Raw genomic sequence first — 14,171 nt, 5'->3', positions numbered from 1 at the left:
GTTGTAATTTGGCGTGATGGGGTGAGGAGGGGGTAACGGGGAGTGGTAATTAAGCTCACATTGACACTTTGATCTCCTTGATTGTGCATTTGACTGGCCTGCAGATCACACCAGTAACCCCCACCACCAGCACCACATCTGTAACCAGCCCCCCCCCCCAAAAAGTTCTTTTGCAATAAAGAGGGAGATGGTTTATCTTGTCAAAAGTTGCCATGATACTGAGGGCAGTTGGCCCTGGACTCCTATGCTGTGTTGGATAAGTGGGAGAGTTTACAGTAAAGATTGCTCAGAGGGTGATTCTGTTTAATCTGTGACAATCAACCCGCAGCTCACCTGCAGATTAGCCAGGTTCTGCAGGGAATTACACTAATCTACATAAAAACCAAGAGCTGCACTGAGATCAAACAGAAACGGCGTGTTTTTGGAATGGCCACCTAAAAGTTTTAAATCACCATATTGTTTTTTTTTTTTAGGACATTTATGGCCATTTTTCCAGAGGTTGGGCACAAATAAATCCACAAATCAAACTTCTGTCATCTTAATCTGTATAAATCTGATAGAAAAGAGATACAACATGTCTTCATTGTCAAAAAAAAAAATCTGTATCATGAAGTGTATCTATTACACGCACATCTACTATTACTAACAGACAGATGGACTGATAGATACTGTATCTGTTTTAACAGTGGTTTCCCCAAAGCGTTATTTTCTGATTGAGTGAGGGGGCTTGGAAGTGTCACCCTGTCATTATTTCAGATGGACCAAAGCCTTGGCAATTTTCTTTTTTTCGTTCTTGGCCCCACGTTTTCAAAGAAAAAAGAAAAAAAAAAAAAGGACATTACCTTCTATCATTTGCAGGTAAAGAGGATAATATAAGGATGCTGACCCATTTTCAAAAGCCCTCATATAATCATGAGTGATTACTAATCAATGTGTCAATTACGTCTCCTTCAGTTACACTCGGACCTTTGGAAATGATCCTTACTCAAAAGTGTGTAATTCGGTGTTCACTACTACCCGTCTGGTCCTTTAAAGCAATGCATGAATATATAAAAAGAAATAAAACTGGGGAAATAATGAAGGAAATCATAATGAAATGAACAGACAGAAGCAAAAACTCAGAGATGGGAAAAAATGTGAACTATTTCAAAACAGAAGACGACTGATTACTTAATTTAGTGCAGAGTAACAGAATATGAAACCACCTTTTAAAAAAAACAAATTGTCAGGCTAATGATCTAATGAAATTCTCAGCTAATTAATAGCCATCTAAGTTGATTATATCGCTATGCATGAATTAACTTTCATGAGAAAATTCTACCCACAGACGATTATCAGCAATAATAACGTTTCCACTTGGACCAAATGCTTTTATACTAAAAAGGTACAATTCATGTTCCGGATTTAAGTTTATTATCAAAACTGATCATGGAATTGGATTCTCTCCCACATTAATGAGTTTAAATACACAGATTAACTCAAGTCTGTAAAATGTATACCTTTGTCATGCTGTGATAAGTATATTTAGACTGGTAGTGTTTATTAACGAGATTAAAACAGGCCTATATTATCAGTTATAGTCATGTAGACAAAATGATTATTTTCATTATCTGTAAGATAACTCTTCGATGACGCATGTAAATTTATGCAATTCATGATGTCAGAAATGAAACGACTGTGCCTTTAAAATATCACAGCTGTATATTTTTAGTCTGGTAGGTGTGTGATTTACACAAACGGGGACATTTCTTTGCTAATAAGTGATCTGATGTTATGTCTGAGCCCCCAGCCTTCTTCTCTCTTCAGCTACACTCGTGCTGGCATCGAAGTCATTTGTTATGTTGTATTATGTCGCCATCTAGTGGTTACAGCGCCACATGGCTTTGCCCAAATCACACTGGTTAAAACTCCATGAACTATCCACTGTGATTAAATCTTCAAAGCACAGCATATCAGTGTTAAACAGACATCCACTGACACAAAAAGGGATCATACTTACCTAGGGAACTATGGGAAATGTAGGAGAAAATAAATAAATAAATAAATAAAATACAAGTAAAACTGCTTACCTGTTTGATAGGTATGGCCCTTCCACTGCCTATGCTGTCTGTTTTACTGTCAACGCTCTTTGCTTGCTCACTGGCTTTCCGTGACTGCAAGAAAACAAGAAAGTCAGTCAGCAACTGAAGCGACACACTGACGACGAGGCGCAGTGGGAGTCGTGGGGTGTGAGGTGAGTTTTTGGGTGTACTTATGTATGTTGGGGTGAGCATGTGTGTGTGGGTGTGTGAAGGAGGTAGAGAGAGGGAGACAGAGAGAGAGAGAGAGAGAGAGAGAGAGAGAGAGAGGGAGAGAGAGAGAGAGAGAGACTGGGGGTCAGAGGAGGGAGGTGAGGGTTTTTTGTTTTGAGCGTTTGCAGTATTTGTGGAGAAACTCGACGTTGCAAAATAAAAGTCTCAAAAAGAAGCTTGAAATTAACAGACAAGCAGACCAGCGGAACAAACAGCAGTAACATCGACGTGCAAGTTCAAAAGAAAAAATTAAAAAAGAGACCAAACCAAGACCACACTAGACACATCTCAACACAGAGGAGACCAAGGACGATCACACATTGAGTCATGACTCAGCCCTGAAACCCTTTGGGAAGGGGGAGGGAGGATCCTTCCCTCTGTTTGAGACCCAGAGCGGGCCCTTAGTGGACCTGCAGGCCAACTGCTGCTACACCCAGTGTAGCTTCAGCTGTACCTTTAGCATAGTTGCACTGATGCACTGATAAGGGCTTTTGTAGGTACATGAGTTAAAGTTCATAACAGGTTAAAGGGAGAAAAGGGAAAATGGTTATTTTAAGAAGAAGACTTCAGTACACGTTGGTTCCTCTGACCTTTGACCTGCAAAACCTGCTGGGACATAAAACTTATTTTGCAACTGTCAAAACAATCGAAGTGTCAAAAAAAAAAATGCAAGAAATACATGAGCATTTCAAGTTCCAGTTCGTGTCTGCGGTAGGAAAAAAGGTTAGACAGTTAATATAACTTTACATGGAAATAAATCATGTAAAAAATAACCTTCCCACCCCAACACAAATAAAGAGATGAGGTACAGGCAGGGACAGACATGAGTGTGTATGGTCTCACTCAGAACATGAGAAATGTCCAGTCACCAATGGAGAAGAGGTAGAGTCTGAGTTCAAGTAAACCAACTCTGGTGTTTGTATTTTTTCCAACATTTTATTTTTTTATGATGACTTGTTTAGCTTCTATACAGACACCATACAAAGCAAGTCACAAATTCACTTCAAAATATTCAACAGATTGAGCCAAACATTGCAGTTCCCACAAAATATAGGATGGACAATAAAGGCATTATTTCATATATTCCTTATATGTATGTACTTTTTATAGAGTACCATTGTAAATAAAATACAATACAAGATATACAGCAGTCTATATTTTCGTCAATCCGTTCATGATAGAAAAGCGATTATGCACGAGTTCATAATCTCTGTACCAAACCTAAACTGAGAAAAATGAAAATAAATAAATGAATAGGAAACAATTGAATGTGCAAAAATAAATAACTTAAAATAAATAAATAAATAAATAAAAGAAAAACAAATAAGTTTAACTACATTCATACAAGTCGGTGCAACCCAGTTTCATTTGTTGGCAACTTTCAGTATAATATCTCTGTAATACCTCAACACCCTGACACACTACCTTGATTTTTTATGAAGGCCTTCATAAAATTACCCTAAATTACTCTAATCTAAAATACCTCTATGATAACACATTTATACCACATTTTTTCCATTCAATACTTCAATACTCCCTGGAAAATAAGCAGGAATCAAATAAAAAAACAGACCAAATGAATGTAGGAAAGTCTAAAAGGAAGAACAAAAAAAAACTTGGCACCTCTAGTCCTTGAGTCCTCATTTATGGCAAAAAGGCAGTGTGATGTCATGTAAGGAAAAGTTGTGTCCTTTGGGTGGCTGGATAACAGTTCCAAGAGTGACTTGACTGTACAGCGTGTTTTTGTATGGGATGTCTGAATGGGAGTGGGGGGGCGCGCGGGCAGGGGTGGACGGGGCATTTCCAGAAGAGTCCCTACAGTCTGTCTCACTTCGTGATATTCGACAGTCTACTTTGAGTGCGCTCAGACACTCAAATGGACTCGACTTAAGCCTGCGTTAGACGCAAAAGTCCTAGGGTTTCCGTATAGTGCGAGTTCTATGCATTACCCTAAATGCCATAAAGCACCAAGGGTAAAGCAGTGACAAGCTTTAAGTCCTCAATCAATAATCTCCTCTCTCTATCAGGATTGGCAAAGCAGGGGGACTCTTTTTTCTAACCATCATGCTCTTCTAATTCGGAAGGAGTTGGAAAGCCCTTTTTGTTGAAGAAAGGTTGGAAACAGAAGCACATATCTGCAAATATTGAAAAACAGTGTCAAATGGTTATTTATTTTTTGTTGTCGTTTTGTTTCATACGTGGAGATCCAGCAACAAGTCAAGGGACTAAAAACATGAAATGGGAAACGTCGAATGGCAGACATTAATAAATGGACTGAATGAATATGAACGGATGAGTGGGATGGAATTAGGTATAAAAAATGTCTTAATATTCTTCTAAACTCCTAAACAGTGTGCTTTTCAACACGAAAAAGGGACAGACAGCCTGAAGACGTCAGGAAACCACAGACAGATTACAAAACAGATTGTTTAGAGTTTTAGACCATGGAAGCACTAGGAAAGAATAATGTGTACTGTGCTGACACCTAGTGGCAGAGGACAGTTATGGTAAAAACTGGCTTGAAATGATTGTGGTTGGTGAGATTGATTTGTGAGGGCGGTGAGAAGACGGAGTGATAAGACTTTCTGTAGTAAAGCTTTGAGTCTTCATTACGAAAAAAACAGCAAAACTAGTGTACTTTAAAAAATTCCTCACCTATTTCAAGGGGCTTTTCTAATAAACGACATCTGATGTTTTTGTCGTCAGATTAAATTTGGGACAAATATCTGAACCCAGAAGTAATTACCTTTACTCTCCAACACCGTTAACTCAATAAACTGCACGTTGCAAAGGATATTTTTCTTAATTCCAAGAGTCCCAATGCCTGTGCCATGAAAGTGACAAATATTACTTTTATATCTGATTACAACTGGACTGGAAAAAGTTCTTGCAGCAATTTTTTCCTCTGTACTATTAGAACAAAATACCTTGTATGTAATGATTGAAGTGAGTCTGTTATTGATCTGACAAAGCTCATCTCCTGATGACATTAAGGCATATTTTCTTTCATTGGGTACTTCTCTTCAAACTCCCAAAATTAACAGAAAGTGAACTACTTACAAGTGTGGCTAGAAAACATGAATGGCAGCCTGCACTCTATCTGTGACTAGCAGGACTTTTTGAGAACTTGTTTTTTGTAACACATAGGTCAATTTATTTTTAAAACGGACAAAGCTAGGAAAGGGACATCCTCGACACCGTTGCTGTGTTGATGAAATATTTTCTCTTTCGGTTGTTTTGGAAAATGGCAAAAAGGTTGGCATTGTACGTCTTCCTCTCCTTAGCCCATCGCACTCTTCAAGTGTCACTGAAGAAATGTCGACATCGCCCCGTTTACTTTTCCGTCCCCTCCTCCTCATCCTCCTCCGTTTCCTCCTCCTCCTCCTCCTCCTTTCCTCCCTCACCCTCCCTCCTCCCACCCTCGGCTCGCCGCTCCTCAGAAGGTCATGAGCTGAAACTCCCGCTCGGCTTGCCACTCCGGCACCCACACTGGGTAGGTGGCGTGCTTCGGCATCTCCATGATGCGGACGGGGAGAGGCTCATTTCTCTGGTGGACATGGTTAGTCACTACCTAGCAGGGGGGGAAGGGAGACAACAAGGGGAGCTAGCACACAGCCTGTACTGCTCGGAGGCCACAAAGCCTGCGGCTCCCACAGCAGCTAGGGGTAACAGGGTGAAGGCGGTAGGAGACATAGAGGAAGGGGGGGAGTAGATAGGGAGGTTAGAGAAGGAGTTAGTTTGAAAGAGATGGGGGAGAGAAGAAAGCAGGAGATGGGAGATGGGGTCAGAGGGCAACAGGAAATAGGTGAGGGGGAGCAAGACAGGTGGAGGAGAAGGGATATTTTAGAGGTAGGGACGTGGTATATTTACGAGGGAGGAGTTAGGAAAGAAAAAATCTCATGTAGCCTGATCTCTGTCTCATAAAGCTCACAAAGTTCTGGAAATTTCTTTTAAAAATGAGAAAAAAATTGGGGACATCTTAACTTTTGGAAAACCTGAGTCAGCCATTAGTTGTGAATTTAAAAATGCATTTTGACCATTTTTGGAGGTACAAACAAGCTCTCTATAGAAAATCATTGATTTAAAATATAACAAGACCATATTTGGTAGGTTTTCCACAGAGCTCCCTGAGCTTGAAAAGGCAGAGGTCTGGCTATGTGAGATTAGGAAAGGCTTAGCAGCAAAGAAGGAGGCTGGAGAGAAGAAGAAAGGAGGAAAGAGGGGTGCAGGCTGGGTAGAAGAAGAGGGCAGAGGCTACAAGTGAAAGACAAGCTTAGGACAGCTAAGGAAATTAGAGTGGTTAGTGCACACATATGCTTTTGGTTAGAGCAAAGGGAAAATACGACAGGACACGGGGTAAAGAGCAGGCAGACAGGGGTCGGGATACTGGTGTGGTAGTGAATCTAATCTCGGTGGTCAATATCGGATTCGGGCCAGAATAGATGTGACTGGGGTGAGGATTGGGGAGTAATCTAGACTCAGCGAGATGGTTAGTGGGCAGTTAGAGCGTTTCTTATGTGGAGCTGTGGTGTTAGACGGTGCTGGCATGCGTTCTTAGCAGCGTGTAAATAGGCCATAGGCTGGCTGGGACTTTTAGTTTAGCTCGGTCAAGCAGGACAAAGTGGCATTGGCGATTTGTTGCTGCTGTCTCTTCCCAAAAGGGAAGTCACTGCAAAGAAAGGATCTAGTAAAAATAAGAGGGGTGGGGGGAGGGAGGTCAAAGATTTAGACAGCGCAGAGGGCCCTGTTTGTTATGGGTGAGATGAGAAACTTAATCCATGTGCACTTACTACATCCAATTAGAAAAGAAAAAGGCATGAAACATGAAAAGAGTTGACGATTTTTTTTCCACAGTGTTTATCTTTGATATTTGCTTTAAGGTTTTATTTTTATTAGTATTCTTTTTTTTTGGAGCGTTTTAGGGAGCTAATGTAATTTCTATTTAGTCTTTTTCTCCTTTGCCCATTGTGCTGTGTGAACAAGACGCTTTCTTTGCCTCCATCGGAGGCAGGAGAGGTGGCTTTGATGCATTTCGAGCTACCTGTCTCCCTCTGGTGGACAAAGTGTGCTTGGCAACATGCCTCCTAGTAGTGTGAGTGGGTGTTGCTTTGCATCAGCTGTCGCATACTTACTGTGAAAATGTTGGAGCGGCGCTTTGACTGCTTCCGGATGGGCGTGGGTGTGTTGGAGGCAGCGATGGTCTCAATGCGCATCTCCCGCTGACTTATGCTGGGGGTGGAGGGAACAGAGGAGGAGTAGTCACTGAATGCACCCCCACCATTGGCCGCCTGGGGAGAGAGAGAGAGATTAAGAGGAAACGACAGACAGAAGAAGGGAAAATGCCGGGGGGGGGGGGCAAGAGATTGAAAATGAGAAAATGAGAAAATGGAGAGGGAATAAAAACAATAGCAGGTCACTGCAGGATAAATTTAATGCACACAATTATAATAACAATAATTTTGTAAACTCAGTGTGTTGGAGACTTAACGTAACAGTGTAAAGCTTAGAGTAAAGTGAAATGATCAGTAAGTAAAACAGAGCGCCGCTGTCTGTGAAACTTACCTGGTTAATATGAACAGAGGGGATAGATGCAGCGGGGACTGATGAATGGCTGGGAGAGTTAGGGAGAGATTTGCATGGACCAATTGAGAGCTGCTGCTTTTTCCTCATGGCCACAACCTTCTGGGCAACTGGAGGAGAGAGTGGCAAAGACACAGTAACAGACTGTTCATTAATCCGTTCAAATTCTTGATTCTGGTGAATCAAGCGGTGAGAATGTAGCGACCACAATAATCCAACCGCTTCTGTAGATGGCTGTGTTATGGTGCTCCCCTCTCACAATTTAGCATGGGCTACATACTGTGGTGACATATAGGCAGCTGGCACTATTTCAAAAAGAGAGAATGTAAGAGCTTGAGGCATTTATAAACCTACACAGTCAGCAATTTTAAATATACATACAAGGGAGGATGGAAAAAAAAAAAACCAGGGGAGGAGAAAAAAACAAAACAGAATAAATGAGAAAACCAAATGAATGCAGATGCTCCCATATGACGGGGGGGGGGGGGGGGGGGGGGGGTCACTGGATGGTGTGATGAGTATGAAAACGATATGAATCATACGCCCTCGCAGTTACCAGATCTCAACCCAATCGAATAATAACTGTGGGAGATTTTGGGCCAACAGCGCGCTCCACCAGGCAGCGTCATCAAAATACCAAATGAAGGAATATCTTTTAGAAGACTGCTACGAGATAGACTTGTATGATATAAAACTTGTATAAAAGGCAGCGGATCAGCAAGTGGTTTGTTCAGCCACGATAGAGGAATGGTTTATTTATTAAATTGATGAATATGTATGTCATATACTAAATAAGTGCTTAATGAAAGTCCATTCTTGTTATTTTTGATAATGTTGGTCACCTGCTATCTCCCACCACTGCATATGACTGTAGTGACTGAAGTGTCTGGGGCACTAGCATAAACCATTAGCATCAACAGATACATATTAATAGCACAGGAGTTCTGATGGGTAAGTTCTGATGGACACGTCTGCCTGATGTTTAGCTGACATGCTAAATTTCAGGGATGAGATTTTCTTCCCTGTGCCATTACAATATCATGAAAGATTTTCACTTAGTTTTCTCTGCACACAAGGAAGATATTGTAAACGCGGCCACAGCGCATTTCATTTAGCACAGCTGCAGGTCTGAGCAGACACTACAAAGGGTAACTGAGGGGACAGTTTGTCTGCAGGTTTACAGGAATACAAAGTGTTCGGAAAATGTCACTTATGTGTTTAGAGTGTGCCACTATTTTCTGTTTTCCTAAACACAACACTGGCATTAAGGCTCAACAAAGTAAGCAAAGCTAATTCCAGTCAGAGGCATATGAGCGCATTATCTAAACCACCTCAGGCCATTTGTTTTCCAGTAAGGTAATAAGCAACGTACTGCTAAGTGGCTCATGCACATCTCCTGCGGGGGAAAAAAGGTACCTCTATTTTCGATTTCAAGAAAGGTAATCACACAAAATGATACTTGCAATTTTTTCCCGTCATTCACTGAGCTTTTGCAGTGTGACATTAGCCAAATGAGACTGTTGTCTCCATCTGAACAACCTGATTTGCCGTGCAGTTGGTGCAACCCGTCATTTAATTCATGGCACACTCGAGTGAGGGACTAGGTGGAGCGAGAGGGAGGGAGGGAGCTGATGTTCGTGGCTGCGTGATGTGAATTAGCACTGAGGGAAAGAGAGATGATTTGAAGTTGTGCTGACAGCTGGGACCATAACGCCTGGCTGCCTGCTGCAGCATGGCAAATACAGAAAGAAGGCCCATGATACAGAGCGACTTCTCCAGACAGCCAACACTCCTTCATCTCTTTTAATTATTTCAAATTGGGCTTCAGGAAGCAATTAAGGCAGGGAGGGAAGACAACGTGCCTGTGCATCAACAGTCAAAGAAATGCAAAGTGAAAGTTGTGTTACATATTCAGATGTTTTGTGAAGGGGTGACAGGCTTTCAAAAGGAGCTGCAGCCTTAGGGGATAATGTGCCAGCGTTGAAGCAGCCGACTTTCCAAATGACAGTTTCATGACTTCAATTATGGATTCAGGGAAAACTCAGAGTTTCCAGACACCTTTAAGACGCATTAAAAGCATATTTCACCATTTATACACAACTGAATGTTAACTTGTCTCTCGCTTAGAGCTCCACATTTGTATGCAATCCTACGTCATGATTTCAGCTTCCATAATTATTTACTGTAGTGTTTGACTATTGTAATAAATTGAATTTAAAATACCTGCTGCATCATTAATTGAAGAGAGCCTGTTAATGTTCCTCACACTTCCAATCACAGCTGCTGAGCACGCAGCATAAGGGGCATTAGTATCTACGTAAACCACTCCATGTGAGACAAGCATGTACAGGCATTTACGCATGTTGCGAGCAATAACTCAAACAGCTTGAAGTACTTCACAGTTCGCCCAGGGTGGAGAGGGAAAGTCATAATTAGTATTATATTTTAATAGCAGTTCTCTTCATGTTTAACAGAGCATCACACAGAGGATGACGAGGAAAAATGTTGATTGAAGATTATCGTCCTGTTGTCAGAGGACGCAACTGATTGAGTTAATTTAGCTCATTAGTTTTTCACTCACCTAAGCAAGACCTAAATTCTCGAGATGGGAGGAAGCAGAAGAGAACCTGTACCCTCGTCGTGTTCACATCATTCGTACAAAATGTTGCTCATTAAAAGCTATGGCTTCTGTGTTTTATCAAGAAATTGAGAAAGAAAAACCCTATAGTCTTTCCAAGCCGTCTGAAATGTGACTGGTCTAGATGTCGTAGCCTTTGGTTTTGCGGTGAGCGAGGCCTGAGAATAAGGCGATAAGGGCAAAACTAGGAGTGTAACTCCTGTAACCTCAACTATTATCGTGTTCAAGCTGCACCTTTTCCTTCCACCTTATTAAAATCGCCCCTCTCACCGTCCTGGAAGACTCTCTCCACATTCAGGCCGTAGGTGGAGCAGGTCTCATAGTATGTGCAGCGCTTCAGGTCGTTTGACAACTTTCTGGCCCGCGAGTCATCGATCACTCTGGGGTTGGCAGCACTGATTGCATCTAAGAGAACAGGGTAAGAATAGAAAAGATATTACAATATTTCATTTGAAGGATAAGGAGGGAGATATTTCTGTTAGTGTCAACAAAGTCTATGGAAAGAGCAAATCCAACAGGGTGTTAGGTCATCTATCGGTACCTTAAGATTGTCCCATACTATCTGTGGGTCTCAGCCTGAAGCACATTCATCCCTAATGGAGATGTGAATCTTGGGTCACAATTATACGCTATTGGACTATTTTCAGCTATGGATCAATACACATGGATGGTGTATTGGATCTAATCAAGATAAACTACAGTGCCCATTTTCACTGTAATAAAGGAACATGTCACCAAGTGCAATCGTTCGCCGCACTTCTGTGTTTTTAAGTTTAGTTTTGGTCAAATATGAAGTTCTACTGCTCACAGATAAAACTTGTTAGTTGGATTAATTCATTATTAGTTTTGGTCTTTTAATTGCATTAATAGACAATAAGAAAAATGTAGGATATGCCAGACGTATCCTTTAACATTAGCGCATAGACAGTGTAAGAACATCCTTCCTGTGTAAAGAGTGTACTGCTCCATTATGGGGGAAACAATATCTTAACGAAACATAAAAATATAAAAAGGTGAAGGGCAAACACCTTGTGTTCCAACGAGGACCATGGGGACCTCAGCTGTGTTCCTGTAGCTGGAGAGGCGCACAAAGTAATTGTAGACTGTCTGGAAGCTGATCTCATCCTCCAGGCTAAAGACGAAAACCACCGCATCCACCCAGGCAGCAAACTGAGGACAGAGCAGAGGAGGTACTGTGAAGTAAAACCTGCCTCATTACAACACAAGAACATTCACACGAATTAACAGTTTGCGTTAGAGCCACTGCTGCACTCAGCAATGTGGTTTGTGGCTGTACGAGCCCGATTTTGTGACATCACATCTAGTTTGTAGCCTATCAGCAATGATTTATTGTGAAATGATATGAGACACAAATTAATTTCAGTATTTTTATGTCTTAAAACATGTCCGTAAATCTCTTATGAATACCAGTTGCTCTAATAATTAAAAATAAGTATTGTTGTTGAAGACATTCACTACTGATTTTCATGTGATGCAGGCCATCTTTTAATGGAAGTTCATATATACAGACAGAAGGGGGCAGTGTAGCAACAGCTAAAGTACACTGAAAGTCTTGTTTTGAGGCATTGTACCACTGCTACGTGGATTGACAGTGAATGATTAAACATTACTACTGAATCTCTATCTGTTTTCTGTATTCCCGCTGCTATCATAATCTTGGAGTCTTTGTATTTGCTGCGTCATGTACATTGATAATCTTTGCATACTTTATGATCAAATGGCAGAGAGAGGTTTCCCCTGAGCGGAGGAAATCAGCACTAATCACCATCCATTGTATAAGAAAGAGGCTAAGCAGAACACAGAGTAATACTAACAGTGACAATCAAGTGATAACTATTCCCCCATGTTGCCCTCTTCTTTCATTCAGCTCTCACAACTTGTTCAGTACCCCATAGGGAATGAATGGGAAATCAAGCCTCCAAGCCACAACTCTGCTCAGCCTCCTGCGAGTGGGAACATAATGGAGGCCTTTAATTATGCCACTAATTATACAGGCAGCTGACAACTGAGCCGAACTCATTCTCATTCCCTCACTGACCATAATGCAAGTGTAAGTCGGAGCTTTGCCAGGCCAGGTATCTGTAAGCTGCTCGTAGAAAATGCATAATAAATTCACACCAGGTTCACATGTGAGAAGAAACATTGAATCTAGTGAATGAAGCCTCAAGCAAGTCTTTGTGTATTCTCTAGTGTTGTGATTCGTTACTGTTTTATTGAATCTGCTAATTAAATCCTTGTCAAATCTATTTTGATATAGCTTTAAACAGCTTTAGGCTGTAGTGAATAACTTTTTTAAGAGCTAAGTGATGTTAAAAAATACTCAATACATTCTAATAGTCATGTTTTGCCACATATACTACATATTTGCTAGTTAGCAAGGGTAAAACAATTCTGAAATCAATACCGAAACCATGATACAAGTGTCAATGATGTATAGCGATATCGGAAGATGAAACGTGGTTGAAAAATCGAGGTTGGAACCGTGGATTTGGAGAATCATTACACCTCTACTAGTTAGCGAAATAAAGGAATGTGTTATACATTGTTCTTTGATAGTAAAAAATAGGGAAAAGATAAAACACTCTCGAACAAGTTATGATATGGCAAACTTGTCAGCAAGCAGTTGCTTATTTACACATATGATAAAGAGCATATAGCATTCATTTGGATTCCTGTTTCTGACCTCCTGACAAAAGTCCAATATTCAGACTCCATTTAGCTCTTTCATCAGAGTTTGCTGAAAACAGCTGTCTGCTGCTTCTAAATGAATGAAGTTTAAAATCAGAACAATGCGCTAAAAGATGCTAAAATACATGGAGCTGAGGGGGAACTGTAGAGCTCAGAGATACTACTAGAACGTGTGGGTTTGTCACTACGAGTACCGATGTTCACATAACACGTAGTAATTTTGTCCATGGTTAATATAAAAATGTGGATTTTAGCAGATTTTAGCTTGTGCTTTACTAGGATATTTGATATTTCATACTACTTTCTCTACTCTTGCCACACTTGAGAGGATAATATTGTATTTTTTTCCTCCACACATTAGTATACAGTGAGATAATCCAGATACTGTGTAACCATGCAAAAGCAAATGTTAGAATAAATCCATCTCATTCTTTTGGGCTTCCCGAAAGCCCAGGCGGGTAAAGTATCATCAAACACAGACACCCAGAGGTAACTCCATTAAAGTCCTGTCAGATCTGTAAGCGGGAGGTAAGACCCACGGTTCAAGAATAACTGAGTATGAGAGTCTGATGGCTGCTCTGTCATTAAACAAGGCTGAATTACCGGGAAGCCCTTCATCAATTTTCCCCCTTTGAAAAAGCATAAAACAGTGTCACATCGCATGATCAATACCAATATGTTCTCTTATGAAGACTTAGTAAAAACCCACTCTGGATGAATCACTGGCTCCATTACTCTTCATATTTCACATACTAATAGAACAATTAGGTGCTGCATTGTCTCTTTGACCACAAAAATGATTTTGGCTCGGCTTACTCATTGATCTGTTGCTGCCCCTTAAGTGCTTTTGGTAGAGCAACCACAGAGTGCTGTCACACTGCTCCAGTCACAGTCCTGCAGTGAAGTAATAGCCAGTCTCTGAACAGTTCCCGTCTGAATGACAGTTTGCAGAC

At 41.0% G+C, this 14,171-nt stretch overlaps 1 protein-coding gene across 1 annotated transcript in view; it reads right to left on the bottom strand.

Moving 5' to 3' along the window:
* agap3 (ArfGAP with GTPase domain, ankyrin repeat and PH domain 3) overlaps positions 1 to 14,171 on the bottom strand; it is a 71,610-nt gene that overhangs the window by 42,296 nt on the left and 15,143 nt on the right. The window contains exons 5-9 of the mRNA XM_023403822.2: positions 11,538 to 11,679; positions 10,780 to 10,914; positions 7,854 to 7,981; positions 7,424 to 7,579; positions 2,070 to 2,153 (exon numbers count right to left, since the gene is read on the bottom strand). Of these exons, the coding sequence (XP_023259590.2) occupies positions 2,070 to 2,153; positions 7,424 to 7,579; positions 7,854 to 7,981; positions 10,780 to 10,914; positions 11,538 to 11,679 (645 nt within the window). The remainder of the gene's footprint in view (positions 1 to 2,069; positions 2,154 to 7,423; positions 7,580 to 7,853; positions 7,982 to 10,779; positions 10,915 to 11,537; positions 11,680 to 14,171) is intronic.

The sequence above is a fragment of the Seriola lalandi genome, unplaced genomic scaffold, assembly GCF_002814215.2.
Source record: "Seriola lalandi dorsalis isolate HSWRI2012SDOR001 ecotype SW California unplaced genomic scaffold, Sedor1 jcf7180002054182, whole genome shotgun sequence".
NCBI classification, from domain to species: Eukaryota; Metazoa; Chordata; class Actinopteri; order Carangiformes; family Carangidae; genus Seriola; species Seriola lalandi.
This window is presented reverse-complemented; position numbering and strand designations above follow the sequence as displayed.